The following is a 24,883-nucleotide window of genomic DNA, read 5'->3' as shown; positions in this document are numbered from 1 at the left end:
AGACCCTACCTCGAAAAAAAAAAAATTTAAGTAAAGAAAAATAAAAGTGGTATACAGGTCAAGGATTCCTAACATCTGAAACTGGTAGTATTCCAAATTCCAAGGAAGTTGTGGATTTTAAAACTCTGGAGTTTGCATTAGGGCTACTGAAGTGATAAAGCCAGTAAAATATCCCAGAATCAAAAAAGAAAAACCCAAAATCTGAAATATTTCTGGTCCCAAGCATTTCAGACAAAGGACGACAACTGTGCATGAAGAAAAGCAGCAGCTGCATGGGCACACGGGGCAGTTCTGCGGCAGAGGAGGGGGCACCCCCGAACACCTGCCTCAGCCCTCTCAATGCGGCCAGACTTGACCCACCTGCAACACACCTCGCCTGGAGAATGCGAAGACAGCCAAAGCTACTCAACTCCCTATTTAAAAAAGAAGCCTTCCCTCACGCAATCTGCTTTATCAGCTTTCAAAATACAACCTGAGGTACTTCACACACAAACTAAATCCTCCTGCTAGCAACCCCGTTGTCGAGTAAGCCATCAAAGCCATTTGGCTCTAGTTACTTTTCTCCTTGCTGGCTCTAAATAGCTGATAAGAAGAAACTTTAGACAGACGGGGTTAACTTGGTTTAGTTTAACATGGGACGTAGGAGCAGGGCAGGGTGGCTCATGTCCAACCCTAGTACTCAGTAAGGTGACAAAGGAGGATCACTTTGAGTTTGAGGCCAACCTAGGCTACCAAGTGAGCTCCAGGTTAACCTGGGCCATTTGTCCCCCCAAAAAAGTTCCAGGTTAATCTGAGACCATTTGTCCCCCCACCCCCAAAAAAGGACAGGATACAGAGCTGGAGATACTCAGTGGGTGAAGAGCTTGCAGCACAAGCATGAGGACTTGAATACGGTCCTCAGTACCAGCATACAAGTCAGGTGTGGTGGCAGGCGGACCTATAATCCCAGCACTGAAGATGTAGACAAGAAGGTCTGTGGGACTTGCTGGCCAAATAGTCATATTAGTAAGCTCTGGACCAGTAAGAGACCTGCCTCAGAAGGAGGGCATTCCTAAGAATGCCCTGAGTTTGCCCTCAACTTCCACACATGCCAATGTGCACGTGTGTATGCACAGACACACGCATAAACACACAAAAGGATTGTCTGTATTAGTTACCTTCTCACTGCTGAGACCCACAGCTGACAAAGATCAGTTTGAGGGAGGTTTGCTTCCACTCACAGCTTCGGGTGTCGGGCCATCGTGACAGGAAAGGCGTGGTGGCCGGGTCCTGAGGCAGCCGGTCACACTCAGTGCTCAGTGAGAAAGCAGAGTGCTGCGTGCTGGCGCTCACCCAGCCTCTCCTTTCACAGTCTAACCCAGACAATCCTTCACAGGCATGCCCAGAGGCCAACCTAATCTAGATAACCTCTCACAGGGGACTCTAGGTCCTATTAAATTGACAATCAAAATAAACCACCACACAGTTCTTCAGGGTGGAAAAGGCAGGTGTGTGAGGTAGCAGGTCACACTGTCTCCACAGTCAGAGAGCAGAGAAATCAAAGGCAGGAGGGAGGGCCAGGCTATAGACCCTCAAGGTCTGCCCCCACTGACTCACTTCCTGCAGGAAAAGCTTTATCTCCTGAAGGCTCTACAATCTTCCAAAGTAGCACCAGAAGCTGTGGTGTTGTGTTCAAACACATGAACCTAAGGGGAACATTTGTCATTCAAACCATAACAGGGTGCTAAGCTTCTAAGATCCAGCCCACTTCCTTCCCATATTCTTCAGAGACTCAAGGTCAAACAAAAATGAAGAGAGTAAAATAAGATATATATATACATTTGGTTTTGGTTTTTCGAGGTAGGGTCTCACTCTGGTCCAGGCTGACCTGGAATTAACTCTGTAGTCTCAGGGTGGCCTTGAACTCATGGCGATCCTCCTACCTCTGCCTCCCAAATGCTGGGATTAAAGGCGTGCGCCACCACGCCCCTCAAAGATATTTTATGAAATAAAGAAATAAAATAAGGAATCAGCTTATAAAATCTTACAACTTACTCTATGAGGCCAGTATTCTCATAATAATAAAACAAAACAAAAATATTGTAAGAAAAATTATATACCAGTATCTCTTGAATAAAGACAGAGTAGACCTTACGAAAATACTAACAACTGAACTCAGCAGCATGTAAAAAAAAAAATTAATACACCATGATCAACTTTGGTTTAACAGCACTAAGTCAATTACTGATAAAAAAAAAAAAAAACCTTTGGGTAATCCGGGCGTGGTGGTGCACGCCTTTAATCCCAGCACTCGGGAGGCAGAGGTAGGAGGATCTCTGTGAGTTCGAGGCCACCCTGAGACTGTATAGTGAATTTCAGGTCAGCCTGAGCTAGAATGAGACCCTACCTGGAAAAAAAAAAAAATTGGGGCAAAGGGAAAATGAATATCTCAATATAGAAAAAGTATGTAACAAAATTCAGTACCTTTTCATGATTTAAAAAAAAAGACAAGGGCTGGAGAGATGGCTTAGCGGTTAAGCGCTTGCCTGTGAAGCCTAAGGACCCCGGTTCGAGGCTCGGTTCCCCAGGTCCCACGTTAGCCAGATGCACAAGGGGGCGCACGCATCTGGAGTTCGTTTGCAGAGGCTGGAGGCCCTGGCGCGCCCATTCTCTCTCTCTCCCTCTGTCTTTCTCTCTGTGTCTGTCGCTCTCAAATAAATAAATAAAAAATTAAAAAAAAAAAAAAGACAAAAAAAATTTCAGCCAACCAGGAATAGTAGGGAATTTTCTTCAACTGAGTAAAGGGCTTCTGTGTGAAGTCTACAGTTATCGCTATGGTCAGTGGGGAAAGGCTAAATGGTTCCCTCTAGACTAAAGAAGGGAAGGATCTGCTATCAATAAATACTTAAGTCATACTCGATTGAAGCCTAGCCAGAACAACTAAGATTTATTCAGACTGCAAACGAATAAAGTCAAACTGTCTAAATTGCAGAAGGCTGTGTCAACAGAAAATCCTAAAGAACTTACATAACAACTATTCAAGGTAATAAACAAAATTATTAGGTTTTAGGGTACAAGAGCAGCATATGGAAATCAACTGTACTTCTAGATGCTCTTTGTAAGAACTTACTTTTTTCCCTTTTCTTAAAAGGTTTATCTTATTTATTTATTAGGAGCAAAGAGAGAGAGAGAGAAAAAAAAAATGGGTGCGCCGGGGCCTCCAACTACTGCAAACACACTCCAGACGCATGCGCCACCATATATATCTGGCTTACATGGTACTACAAAATCGAACCTCGACCTGTAGGCTCTGCAGGCGTGTACCTGAACTGCTAAGCTATCTCTCCAGCCCTGAAAACTTAAATAAATGTAAAGACACCCCATGTTCCCAGATCAGAAGACATATTTCAAAACAGTAATTGCTCCCATACTAATTTACAAATTTGATATATTCTTTCACCAAAATTCCAGGTATCTATTAGCAGAAATTAAAAAGCTGATCAAGAAATCCATGTGAAAATGCAATGTACCCACAATAGCTAAAACCATCTTTTGAAAAGGTGAGAAAAAACCTGGGTATGGTGGTGCAGACTTTTAATCCTAGCACTCAGGAGACAGAAGTAGGAGGATTGTCTTAAGTTCAAGGCCAGCCTGAGACATTACTTTATAGGTGTAGCAGTCAGGGCCACATTGCTGGCAGAAACACCTGAACAAGAGCAGCTTGTGGGGAAAAAGGCTGATTTTGGCTTACAGACTCGAGGGGAAGCTCCACGATGGCAGGGGAAAGGATGGCATGAGCACCACTCCTGGCCAACATAAGACAGACAACATCGGCAGGAGAGTGTGCCAAACACCGGCAACAGAAAGCTGACTGTAATACACATAGCCCACCCCAACAACACACTGTCTTCAGGAGGATTTAATTCTAAATTGCCATCGGCTGGGGACCTAGCATTCAGAACACCTAAGTTTATGGAGGACACCTGAATCAAACCACACTAGGCAAAGGTTTCCCCACTGGGACATCATTAAGAGTAAAAGGCAATCTTTAGAATGAGGAAAATTTTGTAAATCATCATCATATATGATGAGATTTTTATCTATAACATACAAGATTTTTAAGAAGATTTATTTTTATTTATATGTTTATTAGAGACAGAGAAAGGGAGAAAGATAGAGAGAATGGGTACACCAGGGCCTCAAGCCACTGCAAACAAATTCTAGACGCATCACCATGTGCATCTGTCTTATGTAGGACCTGGAGAATTGAACCGGGGTCCTTAGGCTTTGCAGGCATGCACTTTAACCACTAAACCATCTCTTCAGCCCGAAACATTTTAAATCAATAGTTAAAATAACCCAAATAAATGGAAAAAAGGAATCAAATATAGATTTCTCCAATTGGCCAGCAAGAACCTAGAATCAGTCTAAGCATGAGACATGAGGGAAATGGTAACACTTCATATCAACTAGCATGACTAAATTAAGAAAGACTAATAGTGAGCTGAAAAGATAGCTCAGCAGTTAAGGTACTTACCTGCAAAGCCTAAGGACCAAGGTTCAATTCCCCAGTACCCACATAAGCCAGATGCACAAGGTGGCACATGTATCTGGAGTTCATTTACAGTGGCTAGAGGCCCTAGCATGCCAATTCACTCTCTCTCTCACTCTTCCTCTCAAATAAATAAATGTTTTGTTTTCTTTTTTAAAAAAAAAGACTAACAGTAGCACATGCCGACAGGACTGTGAACACACAGGACAGAAGATAAAGTAACCGCTGGAGAAAACAGCTCCTAAGAAGATGTAACAGAGTCATTGTATGACCCAGAGGTCCCATTCCTAGGAATTTTACTCAGGAAAAATCAAAGTGTATGTCCATATGCCCATCAACTGAGGGATAAATAAAATATGCAATATCTATATCATGGGGTATTATCTGTCAATAAAAAGAAATAAAGAGTACATACTTCTAAGTAGACAAACCTTGAAAGCATGATGTTAAGTAAATGAAGTCAACCACAAAAGGCCAAATGCTGTGTGGTCCTATTCATATACAATGTTCAGACTGGGCATACCTACAGATATTTAAAAAATTAGTAGTCCCTCCCAGAAGACAATGGTCACCAACAGCACGAATAAGCAAGGGACCCTACAGACTACGAAGTCAACCAGCCAGACAAGTACACACTTCTGCACGAGTGGCACACAGCCTCTGCAGGTCACCAACTGTTACCTGCTTGGACATGAGGCCTGCTCAGTGGCAAAGAACACAGATCTGGTACTGGGATCCAAGTCAGAATCCCATGGTCAGGAAAGAGTGGGCTTGGACACCAAAAACCTCCTAAACAATTTTGCATACCCCCTTTAACCCAAAATGCTCTTATACTTGGTTGGAGAATCTGTTTTATTTTACAGATGGCAGAGAAAACAGAGAAGAGTCTAGATCTATCAATGCAACAAGACAGCCCACCAGGAGACTTTCCACCTCTACAACATCTGCCAGGGCCCAGGAGAAATTGCAGAGGAAGCGACATCATGACTAGTGGCTCTTACTGTTACCCTGACAATGAGTCCCAGGTTGATGGTGACAGATACTCAGAATAATCAAAACCTATGAAAGCAGAGATCCAGAGACTACAAATAACTGAACATTAAATCAAACTGCCAACAGGCCCACCATAGCTCAAGGAATATTGCAGAAAAGGGGGTGGAAAGATTGTAAGAGCCACAGAGCAGGAAGAATATCCTGAGGCTCGGCCCCACCACCCCATAAAGTCTGACTGAGGCCTTAATGACCCCACAGTGACTACCAGAACCCCACTGAGGAGCGCCCCTAGGATAATGGAAGTGGGGGCAATGGAATAACAGTATATAACTTGTTATAATATAGATAAGATAAAATGTAAAAAAAAAAATTGGTTGTTGCCTAGGTCTGAAGAAGCTGAGGAAAAATGCAGTTATAGTGTTTATTTTGAGGTGATAAAAATGTCTTGAATAGACAACAGTCACAGTTATACAATTTTGTGAACATACTCCAGACCACTGAATTGTGCATTTTAAGTGAGTATACTATATGATATATGAAGTACTTCTCAATAATTCTGTTTTTACAAATTTTACCTTGAAGGAGTTGGATCATCTTGGCCAAGGCGTGACATAATATTTATTAGGGTGTTAATTCCTGTTTTTAAAGAAACACAAAAACATACAGAAGTATGGTGAGAAATAGATTAGGGACCATCACATGACATGTAAAAAGAAATTTTCTTATTCCAACTTGACTTTGTAAAACACTGACAAGCAAGTATTTTAAACATTTGATAGAAGATAAAGAAATCATCCACCTTTATTAAGTATTCTGCCAAAGTGAGCGCTACTAAGTACCGGCTGGGAAGCATGAGGAAGGAGGAGCACGGCAAGCCTCAGGGGAACCATCTGGGGGGCAAAGTGGAGTCCACAGTAGGGAACACGGCCGCGGTGAGAGCGGGACTCCCAGTCAACTCAACCAACCTTTCTTCCGCATGTGCATGTGATGAACTTTTCTGTCTCCGTACTTGGGCTGCCGAATTCCACAGTTAGACAACGAATTCCTGGCATGATCAGGATTCATTCCAAAATTTAAATGATGGCTTGGATGAGTCATAGCAAGCTAAAATTTCAATGAAACAAGATCAGTCTTAAAAATTTAGCTTAGTATGCAGGCTGGAGAGATGGCTTAGTGGTTAAGTGCTTGCCGGTGAAGCCTGTGGATCCCAGTTCGAGGCTCGATTCCCCAGGACCCACGTTAGCCAGATGCACAAAGGAGCGCAAGCGTCTGGAGTTCGTTTGCAGTGGCAGGAAGCCCTGGCGTGCCCATTCTCTCTCTCTCTCTCAAATAAATAAATAAAAATAAAACAAAAAAATTAAAAAAAATTAGCATAGTATGCCCCACAATCCCCATGGGGTTGACCTGCATCTCCAATAAGGAAGTCCTCTTCAGAAAAGGGGTAGGGAGAGCCAACATAATTCTAAAATGGAGAAAAACTGGAAGCTTTTCCATTAAATTCAGGGCAAAAACCAGGGTGTCTACTGTCCCTACTTTTATTTAATATTGTACTGGAAGTCTTAGCTATAGCAATAAGGCAAGAGGCACTCATAAAAGGGATACAAATTGGAAAGGAAGAGAACAAATTATCATTATTTGTAGATTATATGATCCTATATATAAAAGACCCTAAAGACTACCAACAAACTGTTAGAGCTGATAAACACTTTCATCAACATAGCAGGATACAAAATAAATACACAAAAATCAGTAGTTTTCCTATTTACTAACAACAAACAAATCGGAGAATCTCTCCCATTCACAATTCCTCAAAAATAAATAAATAAATAAAGTACCTGGGAATAAACTTAATAAAGGAAGAGAAGGATCTCTACAATGAGAACTTTAAAACACTCAAGCAAGAAATTACAGAAGACACTAAGAAATGGAAAGACATCCCATGTTCTTGGATTGGAAGAATCAATATTGTGAAAATGTCAGTCTTACCAAAAGCAATCTAATTTTTTGTTTGTTTGCTTGTTTGTTTGTTTTGTTTTTCAAGGTAGGGTCTCACTCTGGCCCAGGCTGACCTGGAATTAACTATGCAGTCTCAGGGTGGCCTCAAACTCATAGCAATCCTCCTACCTCTGCCTCCCAAGTGCTGGGATTAAAGGCGTGCACCACCAAGCCCGGCCAACAATCTACATATTTAATGCAATCCCCATTAAAATTCCAATGGCATTCTTCACAGAAATAGAAAAAAAAAAATCTTAAAATTCATTTGGAAGCACAAAAAAACCTCAAATAGCCAAAATGATTTTGAGCAATAAAAATAAGGTGGGTGGTATCACCATACCCAATTTTAAGTTGTATCACAAAGCCATAGTAACAAAAACAGCATGGTATTGGCACAAAGACAGACATGTAGATGAATGGAACAGAATAGAGGACCTAGATGTTAATCCAGGGAGCTACAGCCATCTGATTTTTGACAAAAATGCCAAAAATATTCACTGGAGAAAAGACAGCCTCTTCAACATGTGGTGCTGGGAAAACTGGATATCTATATGTACAAAGATGAAAACAGATCCTTGTCTTTCTCCATGCACAAGAATCAAATCCAAGTGGATCAGAGACCTTAATATCAAATCTGAAACTCTGAAATTACTAAAGGAAAGGGTAGGGGCAACCCTTCAACATATTGGCATAGATAATGACTTTATGAATATAATCCCAATTGCTCAGAAAATAAAACCATTTATCAACCACTGGGACCTCATGAAATTACAAAGCTTTTGTAGAGCAAATGACACTGAATAGAGCAAAGAGACAACCTACAGAATGGGAGAAAACCTTTGCCAGCTACACATCTGACATAGGATTAATATACAAAGAACTCAAAAAACAGAACAATAAAAAATCAAACAACCCAATTAAAAAAATGAGCTATGAGTCGGGCATGGTGGCATATACCTTTAATCCCAGCAATCAGGAGGCAGAAGTAGGAGGATCACAGTGAGTTCAATGCCACTGTGAGAATACATAGTGAATTACAGGTTAGCCTGGACTACAGCGAGACCCTTCCTCAAAAACAAACAAAGATGGGAGATGGAACTAAACAGAGAGTTCTCACCACAAGAAATACAGATGGCATATAAACATCTAAAGTTTTCTACATCCTTGGCCATCAGGGAAATGCAAATTAAAACTATATTGAGATTCCATCTCTCTCCTATCAGAATGGCCACCATCAAGAAAACAAATGAAAGCCAGGCGTGGTGGTGCACGCCTTTAATCCCAGCACTTGGGAGGCAGGGATAGGAGGATCACCATGAGTTTGAGGCCACCCTGAGACTACATAGTGAGTTCCAGGTCAGCCTGGGCTAGAGTGAGACCCTACCTCGAAAAATCATAAAAAAGAAAACAAATGACAATAAATGCTGGCAAGGATACACTAAGAGGGGAACCCTTCTACACTGTTGGTAGGAATGCAATCTGGACCAGCCATTGTGGAACTCAGTCTAGAGGTTCTTTAGACAGCTGAAAAGAGATTTACCATATGATCCAACTATAGCACTCATAGACATATGTATATCCTAATGACTCTTCTCAGTACCTTAGAGATACTTGTACAACCATGTTTATTGCTATTCTATTCACAATAGCTAGGAAATGGAACCAGGCTAGATATCCATCCACAGATGAATAGATAATAAAGATGTGGTACATTTCCACCATGGAGTTCTATTCAGTGGTAAAGAAAAATGAAATAAAACTTGCAGGGAAATGGATGGATCTGGAAAAGATTATACTAAGTGAGGTAACCCAGGCCCAGAAAGCCAAACGTCACATGTTCTCTCTTATATGTGGACCCTAGCTAAAAATGTATAGACTTGTGTGTAAGCTGGAACCAAAAATCATTAGCAGAGACCCATAAGCTTGAAAAAGGCTATAAGGGAGAGAGAAGAGGGAAGGACTTATATATATGTAAGTAGAAGAACAGATTACAGGGAGGGGACAAGTCTAAGCAAGGTCAGGGGAAGAGATTGTATAAAAGAAAGACAGAGGACAAGGGTCAATCAAAATTCAAGATATTCTAAATAAGACATATGAAAACCTACTTTTTTGAATAATGGCACATCCAGAAGCCATAGATTGTTACTAGAAAATTTTCAGTGCCAGGGATGGGATAACTTCCAGGGAGTTGTTGGCCAGGGAGGTCCTTGTTGCCTCTAAAACATTATAGACTATTGCCAAGACCCTTGGTTTCCCATGAGAAAAGATGGTAAGACCCTATTGCTGAAGATGTCACATGACTGAGCAGCAAAGTTACTGAGAAATCAAGCTGGTGCTAAGCAGAAAACCTTCTCCCTGTAGCCCAGCCAACTGAAAGCTGGAAAAAGCTACACTGTATGCAGTCTTATGGGAGACAGAAGTCATCAGCAATGAAACAGTGGACACTGGAAGCCTCAAATTTGGCCAGACAGGCCAAATGACTGAACAAGTGCAATAGTGGCTTGTCTGCTCTGGGAGAAAGCGACTGCTCTCTAATTGGACTGAAGGCCTGCCCTGCTCTGTGGGAGGGAATATGTACCTGGTACTGAAAACATAATCAAAATCCTAATGGCAGGGCAGGTCATGAGCCTTAGGGGTATACAGCCTGCTCTTGTCTGGATAAATGCATATATTATTCTCACCAAATTGTCCTGAAAGCACTACACTTAATGTTTTTACTCATATATCAATGCTACTCTCTCTTCTGGTTACAGAAGCTTCTCTTTTCAGATGGTAATAACCACTGGGATGACCCAAAAGGCAACATAATGCTGAGAAGAAGGGACGGAGGAGTGTCCAGCACTGAAACATCTCACACCCACCAAGGCTCAGGGTGCAATGCGGAAGAGGTGGCGAAAAGAACGTAAGATCCAAAGGAAGAGAACCACTCCTTACATACGACTGTCTAGACAAAAATTGGCCTCAATATCCAAGACCTCGCAGTGCCAAGCAATACACAAGATCCTCATAATACGAGAAAATTATGATGACATCAAATTAAAAGAGAGACTAATGGAGAGTGGAAGGGGACATGAGGATATGATGGAGAGCATAGTTATGAAGGGGAAAGTGGGGGAGGGGAGGGAAATGCCATGGTTTGTTTAAGTATAGAAGTTGTCAATAAAAAATTTAAAAAAAAACAACAGCCAGACATGGTGACACATGCTTTTAATCCCAGCACTCGGGAGGCAGGTTGGAGGATCACTGTGAGTTTGAGGCCACCCTGAGACTACATAATGAATTCCAGGTAGGCCTGAGCTAAAGTGAGACAGCACTTCAAAAAACAAAAAAAAAAAAAAAAAAAATACACACACACACACACATATATATCTTAAAGGGGGTAGGGAGAAGGGAAATGATGGTACCCACGTGTGCTGTTTACATACAAAATATGTCCATATCTAAATTAAAAAAATAAAAGCTGGGAGTGGTGGTGCATACTTTTAATCCCAGGCAGAGGTAGAAGGATCGCCTTGAGTTCAAGGCCACGCTGAAACTACATAGTGAATTCCAGATCAACCTAGACTAGAGTGACATTCTACCTTGCAAAACCAATAAATAAATATAAAATATTTTTAAAAGAAAAATAATTAGCATAGGTGTACAATCTTTCTAACATTCCAAGTGACATGAGAAAGGGACATGAGCTCCTTCACAATCAAATTTCCAGACCTCTGTTGAATGCCCACTTTAGAAAACAATCCTAAAAACTCACTGCTTTCAGGAGAGCATCGGAACATTTGGAGCTCTGAATGAGGAGCCATAAAGAAGGGAATGTGCTGCTTGGTTCTGACAGGCAAGTTTTAGATTCAGCCCCTCTCCCTGCAGAGGCAGCCTCAAGTAACAGGAGCAGAGGAAAACAGGGCACAGCCACAAAGGATTAGCTGTATGTCTCCAAAAATCCTTGTCATCTCCCAGGAGAGAGCTCAATGTACCATTTCTAATCTGTAGAAGAATTATCCCTATGTTATTGCATGAAAGTACAAGAGAGTAATTCTTACCTGTAGGAGACAACGGTCTTGGAAAGTATAGCCGATCAACTTGTCCAGGTGCATTAGGCACTGGTGATAACGGATATGATGGGTCAAAACAGGCAGCATCATTGCATGCTAGGGAAAAAAAAATACTGCAGTATGTTTTATTCTATAAAAACTTATTAAAATGCTTCATTTATTGTATAAGTAAGAACTATTTTCCCATCCTAAATCCCATCTCATGAAGTCCAGAAGCAGTTTACTGAGTATGTGGGTGACATTCTGGAGAATGTCTATGAGGGAACAACAGACAGCAAGTGCTAAGAAAGTTTGTTTCAAATCTTGCTCTTTTACCCACTCACTGCATGACTTCGGGCTAATTATTTTATTCTGCCTGTTTCCTCACAGGTGAATGGGAACAATAAATGTAGCTCATTCCAAAGAGAGTTAAAAGGATTAAAAGGACTGGAGAGACAGCTTAGTGGTTAAGGTGCTTGCCTGTGAAGTCTAAGGACTCAGGTTTGATTCCCCGTAACTCATGTAAGCCAGATAGATGCACAAGGTGTTACATAGTGGCTAGAGGCCCTGGAGCACCCATTCTCTATCTGCCTCCCTTCTTCCTTATCTTTCTCTCTCTAGCTGCCCTTTTTCTGTCTCTCTCAAAGAAAAAACAAGATTTTTAAATGAAGGTCTTGATATGCATGCATCCTAAGCTAACCCAGATGGTCCTAAACTTAGAATTCTCTTGCTTCAGCCTCCTAAGTGCTAGGTTTATAAGCGTGTGCCACTATACCTGGCTACAGGAAATCTTATGACAAGGGGTGTTAGTCCTTATTCAAGTCAGAACAGCTCTGGTCCCATCATTATTCAGGAAGCCAGCTTCAAGTCACATGCCTTTCCATGCCCCCTTGTCTCAAGTCAATAAGGAATAAATTAGGATTTATTTGCACATTTAATATTAAGGTGTTTTGGGGACTCAAACGAAAAATGTTCCTATTGCACACATATGCAATATACAGTTTTAATGTGTTCACCAACCCCCGATTCCCATTGCTATCCTTCAGGTAAGTCATCCTCAGGCACACCACCTCTCTGGAAGCCACTTCAGGCCCAGCAGTAACTGCTCTAACACCCCAAAGACAGGGTAATCTATAACCCACCACTGCAGCAGGGAAGGCACCCCAGGACAGGGAACTTGACTTTTCATCTGGCTGCACATTCCTTATCGGGAGATGATTTCATGAAAGGCATACCTTTTCCTTTTTCTTAATGTTTCCCTGGAACTCAAGAGAATGAAAGAATCCTTCTTATTCACCAGAACCTAGAGGGTGGGCACAGCCCTCAGAGTGACTGGCATACGCTTTGTATCATTTCAGTCTCTGAAGTATTTTAAACTGGCATTATTTTTAAAAATGCATGAAAATGAATGTGCTTGAAATGACAGAAATCAGTTCTCTGTATTATTAACTTTTAAAGAAACAGTAGTTCTACCAAATAGGATCTAATCAATGGAAAGTCTTTTTTCGCCACTTCAATTCAATAAGCACCCCTCCATGAGTAAAGCCTTACTGTCTCTGTGGAAGACGGTAAGACATGAATAGTTTTTACATCCACCACTTCCTAGGGACATATCATTACAATGTGCATTCCTGGTACGTTGTCCACTTTGTTTTTCTAAATGCTATATTTAAAACATAGCAATATGAAAATAAAGTGCACAGCCAAATATAGTAAGTTTTCCAGTAACTTAAACTGTGGGAACTCAGGCCATTTACGTGAACAATGCAGAGTGAGGGTCACGAGGCGTGCACATGCACTGCCTTTCCAAAGCACGGACTCAGCTTGACAGCGTGCATGCTTGGCGCCAAGAAATGAACCAGTGCCTATCTAGAAAATCATGACCTCTTGGCCGTGCATGGATTTCTTGACCATTACTGCACATTGTAAGACCCTATTTCTTTGGAGTTCTACCCCTTGAGTCCCCTCATCCCCACCTTTTCTTAGCTAACACCTAAGATCTATGTAAATTTGCTGTAAACACAGTTGGATTTCTCCTTCCAAAGATGTCTGTTTCTTTTACTTCTTTTTTAGAAAAATAGTTTAGCATATGGATGTGCATTGTGTGTGCATGTTGAGGCCAGAGGTGACATCAAACATCTTTCTCAATCACTCATTACTTACTTTATAAACTTTTTAAAATTTTTTTTATTTATTTGCAAACAGAGAGAGAAACAGAGAATGGGCACAGCAGGGCCACGAGCCACTGCAAGTGAACGCCAGACAAATGTGCCACCTTGTGTATCTGGCTTTAGGTGGGGGCTGGGGACTGAACTCAGGCTTATGGTTTTGTAGGCAAGGGACTTAACTGCTGAGCTATATCTCCAGCCCCCTCACTCTTCATTTTTACTGAGGTAGGGTTTCTCACTTAAGAACAGAGTTGGGCTGGAGAGATGGCTTAGCGGTTAAGCGCTTGCCTATGAAGCCTAAGGATCCCGGTTCGAGGCTCGGTTCCCCAGGTCCCACGTTAGCCAGATGCACAAGGGGGCGCACGCGTCTGGAGTTCGTTTGCAGAGGCTGGAAGCCCTGGCGCGCCCATTCTCTCTCTCCCTCTATCTGTCTTTCTCTCTGTGTCTGTCGCTCTCAAATAAATAAATTAAAAAAAATTAAAAAAAAAAAAAAAAAGAACAGAGTTGGCAGATTCAGCTAGCCTTGCTAGCCAGCTTGACCCAGGGACCCCAGTCTGCACCTCTGCCTCCTCAGGCTGACTGTACACCTGGCTACACATCCTCTCCTCCAACATTACTTGGATGCTGGGGCTCCAAAGCCCAGGTCTCCCACTTACATTGTAAGGGCTTTGTCTACTGAGTCCTCCCACCTCCAAAGCCTGTTTCCTATGAGCACTGTGGAATGGTGTGTATGTGTCATCATCCATTTGATACCAGATGATCAAATCTCAATGGTATCTATAAAATTTATAATCTATAACACCATATTACAAATTACCAATCATTGGGCTGGGAAGATGACTCAGCAGTCATAGGTGATTGCTTACAAAGCATGCTTGCCTGGGTTCAATTCATCAGTACATGTAAAGCCAGACGCACAAAGTAACATTATGCACCTGGAATTCATTTTCAGCAGCAATACACTCTGGTGTGCCCAATTCTCATCCCCCACCACAAATAAACAGATTTTTTAAAATTATCAATCTTTAAAATGTTGCAATATAGTTACTGAGCATCTTTTCTTTTCCTCTAAAATTCATGCCAACTGCTCTTTGTTTATTTGCAAGAGGGGGAAGGTCCTTTGGAAATTCTGAAAATATAACAATGTATAGTTTTCAAATCTCAATTTCTTTCATAGACTAGGAAAACCAAAGATTAAGTGATGTCTACATAAAAACCAGATGACAAGGAATCCCCGTAGCCATCTACAAGTGTGCGAGGTAGCTACAGAGCCTATGTGAGAGAAAAAAGAAAGTCATAGGGCTCTGGTGGTCCTGAAACTGAGAACCCCCAAATTAACAGTACGTAGTCAATGTACATGCAAGTAAAACTAGAGAATGCTATGCAAAACCTAATTTCCTAAGGGAGGACGGGAGAGGCCCAGACCTATAAACATTCAAGTTGAAGCAAGCTCCCGACCAGGTAAAAGCTCGACAATGTGGAGAAAGTGTCAGGAGTAAATAAAGGACACTTAAAAGGAGCAAGGCAATAGCTAGGCGTGGTGACGCACACCTTTAATCCCAGCACTTGGAGGCAGAGGAGGAGGATCGCTAAGACTTCGAGGCCACTCTGAGACTACATAGTGAATTCCAGGTCAGCCTGGGCTAAAGTAACACCCTACCTCGAAACCCCCCCTCCAAAAAAGGAGCAAGGCAATAAGAGGTCTAAAGGGGAAGCATAACAGGTGCACCCCTCCGTGCCCGGCATTTCAAATGGGCATGGGGGATCAAATTCAGGTCCTCGTGCTTGCAAGGCACGTGTTTTCCCCGCTGAGCTAGCTCCCTGCCCACTGTACTAATCTTCTTAATCATCGTCTTAGCGTGTGTGCCTACTGCAAACACACAAACAAAAAGCACCATAACAGAAAAGAGAAAGCCACGTGCAGTAGCAGCAGCCCCACACATCCCGGGCTTCCTGGCATCTCCTGACTGCAGGCAGAGGCCACATCAGGTGACTGACTTTTCATCGAAGTTTGAGTAGAGTCTCTGACAATCACTCAACTAAATCACCATACCATATGCTTCTCAGAATGAGTCCATTATGAAGCAAGGCATAGCTATGTGTATTTGTTTATATTAAAATGAGAAAAAAAAAATAGTTCATTTTAGACAGTTGATTTCCCTGGGACTAAGGGAACGAGGGGAAAGAGCTAGATAGAATACAAATGTTATGTTTTTTAAAAATATGACTATGAAATCATACACTATATAATTATATAATAATCTTAAATGTTAAAATCAAAGATAAAATAAAGTAAGTCTGCTCAGCTTGTAACCTAAAGACCACTCTATAAGAGGAAAGTCATGCTTAGTACTGAAAACCTAGTCAAAAGCCAATGGCTTCAACAGTGATAGACCCTAGGGGAAGCTATTACTGCTCTTTGAATAAATGGACACGTGGTGACAGCTGAACTGCCCTCTATATTCATGTGCATGTCCATGGAATAGCGTTGCTTTCACCTTCGGCCAAAGCAGCTTCTTTTTACAGATGGCCTTGACTATTGGGGAGACCTAAGACCTTTAGTTTTAATGGTTCCTTTTGGATGTGTGAGGCCTGGGGGCCGCAGGTTGGATACATCTGTCCACTTAAACAAAAGCTGCCCTTCCTTCATCAATAGCACTGTGTCGGGTATAGCTCAGTGGCAGGGCATTTGACTGCACAAACAGCAGTATGTTATCAATCAGAAGAGAAAAATCAAGAAACCTATTATAGTCCAAAACTCAAAATGCTTTTTTTTTAAATTTTTTTTTGTTCATTTTTTATTTATTTATTTGAGAGTGACAGACATAGAGAGAAAGACAGATAGAGGGGGAGAGAGAGAATGGGTGTGCCAGGGCTTCCAGCCACTGCAAACGAACTCCAGACGCATGCGCCACCTTATGCATCTGGCTAACGTGGGACCTGGGGAACCGAGCCTCGAACCGGGGTCCTTAGGCTTCACAGGCAAGCGCTTAACCACTAAGCCATCTCTCCAGCCCTCAAAATGCTTTTTAACAGTAGCTATGAAGCATTTGTCTCTGAGGTCAAATGTTCCTCCTTTACACATGTTTAACTTCAAAAACCTTTCTTTCCTTCAATTTGTTGTCCAAAATCTCTTATTCCCAAGAGATGGTTTTTCACTGTCCGGCATCTCTTGGGAAATGGCTGAGCAGCACTAGTGCTTTGGCAAGGGAGGGAGACTTCCAGCCTGCTCCACACAGTACTGCCCCCCGCCCCAGGACAACACACTCAGTGACTGGGCCACTACAGCTGTCCTTTCAGTTCAGACAACCACCTAACGCAGCCCCATCCTCATTCTAACAGGCTTCTCCAGGCACCAGAGCCTCCTCAGGGGACACAGTATTCTACAGTTTCAGGAGCCTCACCCTAGATTCGTCACCATTACAAAGAGGTTATGGTGCTGTGGGGACCTGTTGGACCACCTCATGACTGCACAGGCTGGTACCTATGTCTACAGAAGACAGCAATCCAATTTAAAGGGACAACGCACTCCTTTCTTCTCCTGAATTACCAGGCTGAAATTCAAACTCCAATATAGGGTTTTGTTTTTCCTGCTGAGCTACTCATAAGTACACTAACAATCAGGGAAATCCTTCAAGAGTTTCTCTCTAAAAGTGGAGACATGTCTTCATTCTGTTCACATACAATCGCAGGTTAAGCACAGATAATTCCTGTGGCTGAGGAAAAAGTACTCCAGGGGAGTCAGTACTTGGGACACACAACCTGAGATTTGTCACCACAGCTATATCTTCCAGAGCATGCCGAGGGTAGCCGTTTTGCAGGAACTGCCTACCAGTTACTACTAGCAAACACTAGCTTCTATACTGAACCACCAAATAAGACTGGAAAAAAATATTTTTTTAAAGGCACTTGGGTTTTTTTCTCCTGAAGACTGAATATATTCATGTGCTTGAGGGTTATTCGAACTACTACTCTATAACAGAACAGTCATTTCTCAATAGATTCAGCGAACAAAGGATATCATTCACTTGAAAGTTATTTCTCAATTGGATTTTTAGTTTTCATTACCAAACATATTGTGTGCCTTTATTTTCAATGTTTTCAACTGTGCTCTTATGAAGAAAAGATTTGGTCTAAGACAATAAACTAAATATACTTGAAAATTCAAGCAAAAAGGCTTAGCGGTTAAGCGCTTGCCTATGAAGTCTTGCCTATGAAGTCTAAAGACCCCGGTTCGAGGCTCAACTCCCCAGGACCCATGTTAGCCAGATGCACAAGAGGGCTCATGCATCTGGAGTTCGTTTTAGTGGCTGAAGGCCCTGGCGTGCCCATTCTGTCTCTCTCTGTCATTCTCAAATAATTAAAAATAAAACAAAATTCAAGCAAATATGTATTACTAGTGTATCACTACTTGTATATGAAAATTTCATTAAATATTATTAAAATATTTACAGCACAGTCATTAAGGGCATACAGAGGATCAGCAAGCAAATGCAAAGGAAAGGAGAGGAGAGGAGAGGAAAAGGGGAAGAGGAAGGGGAAGGGGGAAGGGAAGAAGAAGGAAAAGGAGGAGGAAAGCCAAGCCTTGGGCTGGGGAGATGGTTCAGCAATTAAAGCACTTGCTCTGTAAGCCTGCCGACCCTAGCACTTGATTCCCTAGCATCCACATAATTCTGGACACAAAGTGGCACACACAATTATGATTCCAACAAGCCTATGGAAATGGGAGGCAGACCAGGTGAATCTGACAGGTAGACTGGGCCATTTAGCAACAAAGCAACAAGAGAAACCCTGTCACAAACAAAGGTGGGAAGGACGGACTTATGCCCCAAGGCTGTCCTCCAACTAACCCCATGCACATCATGGCACACATGCACCCATACACTTCATATATGCACACACACAATCATACACACACACACATAAAGTAGAAAAAAATGTTAACATGTATCTTGGTAGAAAAAAGCTTGCCTAGCACATACAAAGCCCTGGGTTTGATCACTAACACTGGAACAAAAAGGAAAAAGGGGGCAGAAAATATTATTGCATCTGATGTTAACTTTATACTGCACTAAACATAAAAAACTCTGACCTTCTTAGAAGACTAAAAATAGGCCATCATAGTAACCAAAATAAGCCAAACTCAGAAAGACAAACCAATATTACATTTTCTCTCACAGATGGGATTGAGATGTAAACGTAAGTAAGAACAGAAGAAGATAAAGTGATGCTAGTCTCTCCTTAGACAGAATCTACAGTGTGATACAGTAGACAGTAGTAGTGCAGATGCAGAGAGGGGAGGAGGAACAGAGACTGAGAATGGAAGCACAGCTTCAAAGTAAATGACAGTTCTCCTTGGAAGAATGAGAATTCTACCAAGCGGCCATTATGATTAGATCATGAAGCATTCACCTTGCAGCAGATTCATTGATTAATCAGGTTCCATTTTCTCCCCAGTTAAGGAGATGGAGTAGTATTTTGGTTTTTGTTGTTGTTGTTTGTTTATTTGTCAAGGTAGTCTCACTCTAGCCCAGGCTGACCTGGAATTCTCTATGTAGTCTTAGGGTGGCCTCGAACTCACAGTGACACTCCTACCTCTGTCTCCCGAGTGCTGGGATTAAAGACGTGTGCCACCACACCCAGAGAGACGGAGTCGCTTGGTGTACCAATCTCACAACAGAATACAGAACACAATGCAGAAGCAGCACTGCTTCACATATGCTGGGGGCCTCAGTAAAGCATTTATGACACCGCTGAAGACACAAATTTGCACTGGGACAGATCCCTTATTTCAGTGTCCAGTTTCACCACAAGAAAAGAGAGAAAAGAGTTGTTTCAAACAGCCTTGTATTTGGAAGAAGGCAATCAGTTAAGGACAGCTACATGCAGCAGGAGAACCACCAGGTGAAACAGGGAACTCTTCTTATACCTGTAACCATCAGTCCTTTACCTTTTAACAAATGGGCTCCCCTGGGGTTTTGTTTGAAAGACATTACTTAAAGGCTAGGGAAATTGCACACTGAATAAAGGGCTTGCCACACAAGGCTGAGAACCTGGGCTTCGATCCCCAGAACCCACATAAAAGCGGGACAGTGTGGTGGACTCTGTAATCCCATAGGAAGAATCAAAGTAGAGACAGAAGAATCTCCTGGAAGCTTGCAAGCCAGCTACCCTGGTCAACGAAGAGGTGACCCTCTCTCAAACAAGGTAAAGGCAAGGACTGAGCCCTGAAGGTCCTCTGACCTACACATATGGGCCTATACATGAACAAATACACACAGTATGTGCATTTCATATTTAACTCAAAACACAAGTTTAAAAATAATAAATTAAAGCCAGGCATGGTGGCACACGCCTTTAATCGCAGCACTCGGGAGGCAGAGGTAGGAGGATCACCAGGAATTCGAGGCCACCCTGAGACTCCATAGTGAATTGCAGGTCAGCCTGGGCTAGAAAGAGACCCTACCTTGAAAAGCAAAACAAAAAAGTAATAATAATAATAATAATAATAATAATAATAATAATAATGGGGGAGGAGAAGTAAAGTCTCTAAGGTCTCACCCAGTTCTTAAGACTTTTGTGTGTGTTATTTTTGTGACCCTGGTGATCAAACCCGGGGCCTCATGAATGTTGGACAAGCGCTCTACCACGGAGCTATAAAATCTCATGTCTTTCTTAAAGAATCAACTGTGGCATTACTGAGCAGACTGCCCCCTGTGCTCTGTTTTATGATGCCATCTTATGACATATTAGTTTTGGAAAAACACTATGAACAAGAAAAATTATGTGACAGGACTTCAAATGGTCCCAAGAAAGAATCAAAGCAAATTGAATACTTATATCTCAAAGCAACAACAGTGAAAATTACTGGTTATGCCAGGCATGGTGGTACACACCTATAAATCCAAGCACTTGGAAAGCTGAGGTAGGAGGACCTTTCCAAGTTCAAGACCAGCATGGTCCACAAAGTGAAACCTTGTCTGAAAAGAAAGAAGACAAGAATGAAATTGGTCGACTGACAAAAGAATTGAGGAAATAGTGAGCGAAGCTAGCTACCACTGCAGATGATTATTCTCCAACTATTTAATACTACTGTGTCGACAGCAGTCCATCTTAATTAATACAATGCACTGGCTTTGGACATCTTTTAGAAAATTAATTCCGCAGTAATACTTTTAATTATGTGATTAAACTCCACTGTTCAATATTATATCTAAATGCCAATATTGATTTTTTTTCTGAAATAAATTATGACAAAATGAATATTTAAGAGTATGTTTCCTGAATTCATTACAAAACATGTGGAAGCTTTTTTAAGCTTTATTTTTATTAACTTGCAAGGAAGAACAAAGAGAGAGAGAGTGTGTCAGGGCCTCTAGCTACTGCAAACAAACTCTAGATGCCTGTGCCACCTTGTGCATCTATCGTTACCTGGGTCGTGGGGAACTGAACCCAGGTCATTAGGCACTGGAGGCAAGTGCCTTAACTGCTGAGCCATCTCTCCAGCCTCACCCTAGTAGCTTTTTTTCCAAAAACCTGAATAAAGCAAAATGTATTGTCTGCACCAGACTGTTCACATTTCCTTTACCGTTCATGAACTAACCAATATCCATTATGACAACACAATCACATGAAGAGTCAAAGAAACTGGTTTGGAAGGATATCTAATCTGGTGTAAATTTCACCCACAGGAAAGACAAAAAAGATTATTAATGTGACTCACAGCTGAAATGTTTCTCCATTGAGCTTACCCAAGGGAAAAAAATACTGTCCTATATCTGAAAGTGAAGTAAGTACATCGTGATTCTGTTCATTAATGCCTTCAATTCTCTGCAATATAAACTCCAGGTCCTATCTGTGTGACTACTGGACTTTTCACACAAGTATCTACATATTTGCTGTAAACAGAGAGATGTGCTTTACTGGTCTGCATCCAAAGTAAGGAGAATTGTTTGGCTGGCTTGTGAATGGAGGGGGGACAAGTGTATTTTTAGTACCGGGGACCAAATCCAGGACCTTTAGCTTGCTAGGCAAGTGCTCTATCACTGAGCTGAATCCCTAATTCCAAGGGACTGAATTTAACTACACTATACATGCTCTTCCTCACCACACTGCCCTGTAACACACACACGCACACATACCCACAGGCACCAAGTCAGAGAACAAAAACAAGGTTCGAATAACAACACAGAATCTGTGGTTAGTGTTCCATTAAGCATCAGAGTAGTCTGTTCTATAGAAGCTTCTTAATTAGGAAAAAGCTCAGTGCCAATGCCTCTAAGGAAGATATATACGGGCACAAGTCTGTTGGCAGAAGCATCATCACCTGACAGACATCAGAGCGAATGCCAGTTTTCCAGAATCCTTGGCTACTTAGCTCCACAGTTACTTCTCGTCTCATTGTATTCTTCTGTCGTATTTTTTGGAGTGCTTCCTAGAAAAGAACTCATTATGATAAGTAACTCAACAGCTGAAAAGCAACACGAAGCCAAACATCAAGCATGAGAAAATAAGTTAAGTTCCTTCGATATTTTCCTTACATTCAGGTACTAAAACCTCTGTGTGAAATTACAGTGTTATTAGAAACAAAGGCCGGAGTGTGTGACGCTTTGGGCATGACACAATCCTCACTATGCACCACGTGGGGAAAACTCCAAAACAAACCCACCAATGCGGCATATTTGAACAAGGTGCACTCTCTCACAGATAAAAGAAGCAATATGTGGGGCTTGGGATTTCAGATAAGCATATGCAACTTATATTTATATCAAGCTTTATGTGAAGCATTTCCATTTAAATGAAAGACAATCAATTAACCTGGCACCCACATAATCTAAAAGCCGCCTTCTAAATTGCAAATCTCTGACATCGTGCTATGAGGGCAAGGGCACTGGCAACCAGCCCACTCTGATGATGCACGGCGACAGCCCAGAGCTGCGAGTCTTGATGCACCCGGACGACACGTGACCCAGTCTCTAAAGGAAACAAAGATAAGACAGGGAGCTAAAGCCTCACTTGTGAGACAATCAGAACCATGTCTTCCTTGGATTGCCCTTCACATAGCTAGTTACTTTAAAAATTTTATATTTCTATGCAGGTAATTTAATAAAGATCTCCTAGGAGTCATAAAGCATTAAGCATTAAGGTCCCACTACAGAGAGAGTACCCTAGGAGGGACGTCCACTGGGGCAGTTCAGCCAGTCTCTCTGCTGCAGTGCTCTTCTTTATATCTGGCCGACTCGAGCCACAGAAGTCACAAAGGCAGAACTCACCTCCTTTTCTAGCTTCTAAGCTTACATAGCTCCAGCATAATAAAACCTCACCGAGCAAGGTCTGTGCTGATACTGAATGCGTTTTCTCTTCAGTTTTAAACTATAAAACAAACCCTGGAATACAAGGCACCACACCCCTCATGCTTCACAAAGTAAGTATAGCCTGCTGAACTGACAGAATTACTGGACGATGATCTGTTACAACCTGAGGACCAAGAAATCTAAGACTCACCAATGTGTCAGGCACACTCTAATTCAAGACAAAAAGCAGATTTACTAAAGCTGAAGCTTTCTTCTGTTTCTACTAAAGATGTGTTTAAGGACTCAGGAGTAGAGTGACTGCCCAGTATACAGAGCATGAGACCCGGCCTGGGTTCAGATACCAACACCAAAATAAGGAAAAAAGAAAAAGATATGATTATTAAAAGCAACCATTGGTAAAAAACTGAGTTTTTTTTTTTTTGTTTTTTTTTTAGGGATAATGATATTCCCATGGATACTAAAAGATGGTGTAGTAGCAATCAATAGACTCATGCAGGCAGAGGAGGAAGGGTCATTTCTTCAAGTATTGGTCTACCTTCTGCCAGCAGTAGAGAGGAACGCACAGGAACAGGGTTCCACACCCACCTCTCTCTGTGCCAGCTTCTGTTTGTCCGTCTGTTTGACCTTAGGGCTGTTTGCTAGGAGGTGGCGAAGTTTCACATAACTCTTCCATAGTTTCTGGTATCTAAGAAAAAGGAGAGAGTGCCACGTTAGCCAAAGAGAAGGAAAATCTAAAGTGAAATAAAAGCAATTATTTTAATAGGCCTGCACAACCATCAGTACATTCCTCTGAGCTCCTTAGTGGCAGGACATGTTTGTTCTAAGGAGGAATAAATATGGCCTGGCTGAGAGGCAAGCTGGCCAGGAGTCACTTGGAAGCGGTGATTAAGTAGATGATTGCTGATTTGCATTGAAAGTGAGGTTCAGACTAAATGGAGAAGTGTCTGGAAGAATTCCAAACAAGACACACCAAGACATTTTAGCCAACGGAAACATGCTTCCTTTCTCATTGTTAAGTAAAGGGTTTTATTGAAATATAAAATATCTATTTAATGGAAAAAAAAAATCCCTTCTTTAATAGGGATAATCAGTTGCAAAGCATTAGAACAGAAAACCTCATTTGTGCTAATGCTTTAGCCACAGAGCTGTAGCCTGTTTCCATGGGGTGGAGAGTGTAGCATGGTGATGCTCTATACTAATTTTTATTTATCATAATAACAATTAGCACATTTGTTGAAGCCATGTATATGATAACCGGGATCAGCTAAAGGAACTGTTAAAGGGATCTGGGAATGAAGACACCACACAGCCTCTGTCAATGCAGTCCTGCCATCTGAGAGTCGACGAGAGCCTCATCACATTCTACTAACATCTTTCTGACAAGAAGGGATCTGCAAAAGATTTGCTGTCATGTTGAAACTGCTCCTTTCTTGGCCTGAACTAGGCCTCTCCTTTTTCAACATCTTTTAGAGAATGGAGGAAAGAAAGAAGTACTTACACAGTGCCTGGTTCACTGCTTCATACTTTTATCCAAAGGGGAAAAAAAGAACAAAACCCTTTAGCCTCTTCTAGTACATGTCAGCCAGAACTGTATTTATGAACTGAAAATTTCCCATGCCCTTTTCTCCCATTTATGAAACTTTTGTAAAAAATTAAGTCAGGAAGTTATCTGCTTAAAAGACAGGAAATCCAACACATTTGAAAACTACTATGGCACAATCTCCATTCCCACATATCCTCATCTTCCCCCAGAAAAAATACTAACATGCTGGTTTGGAAAGACCACAGTGATGGGTGGAAGCCATCAATTCTAAATGCAGGAAGATATGGCTCCTCTTTTCCCATCTAACC

General features: G+C 41.7%; 1 protein-coding gene across 3 annotated transcripts in view; it reads right to left on the bottom strand.

Moving 5' to 3' along the window:
* The window catches only part of Drosha (drosha ribonuclease III), a 145,739-nt gene that overhangs the window by 50,179 nt on the left and 70,677 nt on the right, over positions 1-24,883 (bottom strand). For all 3 annotated transcript variants that reach the window (XM_045132499.1, XM_045132500.1, XM_004652525.2), the window contains 5 exons: positions 23,618-23,717; positions 22,045-22,152; positions 11,560-11,667; positions 6,490-6,628; positions 6,100-6,160 (listed from right to left, as the gene is read on the bottom strand). In XM_045132499.1, coding sequence (XP_044988434.1) covers positions 6,100-6,160; positions 6,490-6,628; positions 11,560-11,667; positions 22,045-22,152; positions 23,618-23,717 — 516 coding nt within the window. The remainder of the gene's footprint in view (positions 1-6,099; positions 6,161-6,489; positions 6,629-11,559; positions 11,668-22,044; positions 22,153-23,617; positions 23,718-24,883) is intronic.

Source organism: Jaculus jaculus, chromosome 13 (assembly GCF_020740685.1).
Source record: "Jaculus jaculus isolate mJacJac1 chromosome 13, mJacJac1.mat.Y.cur, whole genome shotgun sequence".
Classification (NCBI taxonomy): Eukaryota; Metazoa; Chordata; class Mammalia; order Rodentia; family Dipodidae; genus Jaculus; species Jaculus jaculus.
The sequence above is the reverse complement of the archived record's forward strand: the minus strand, read 5'-3'. Positions and strand labels throughout refer to the sequence as shown.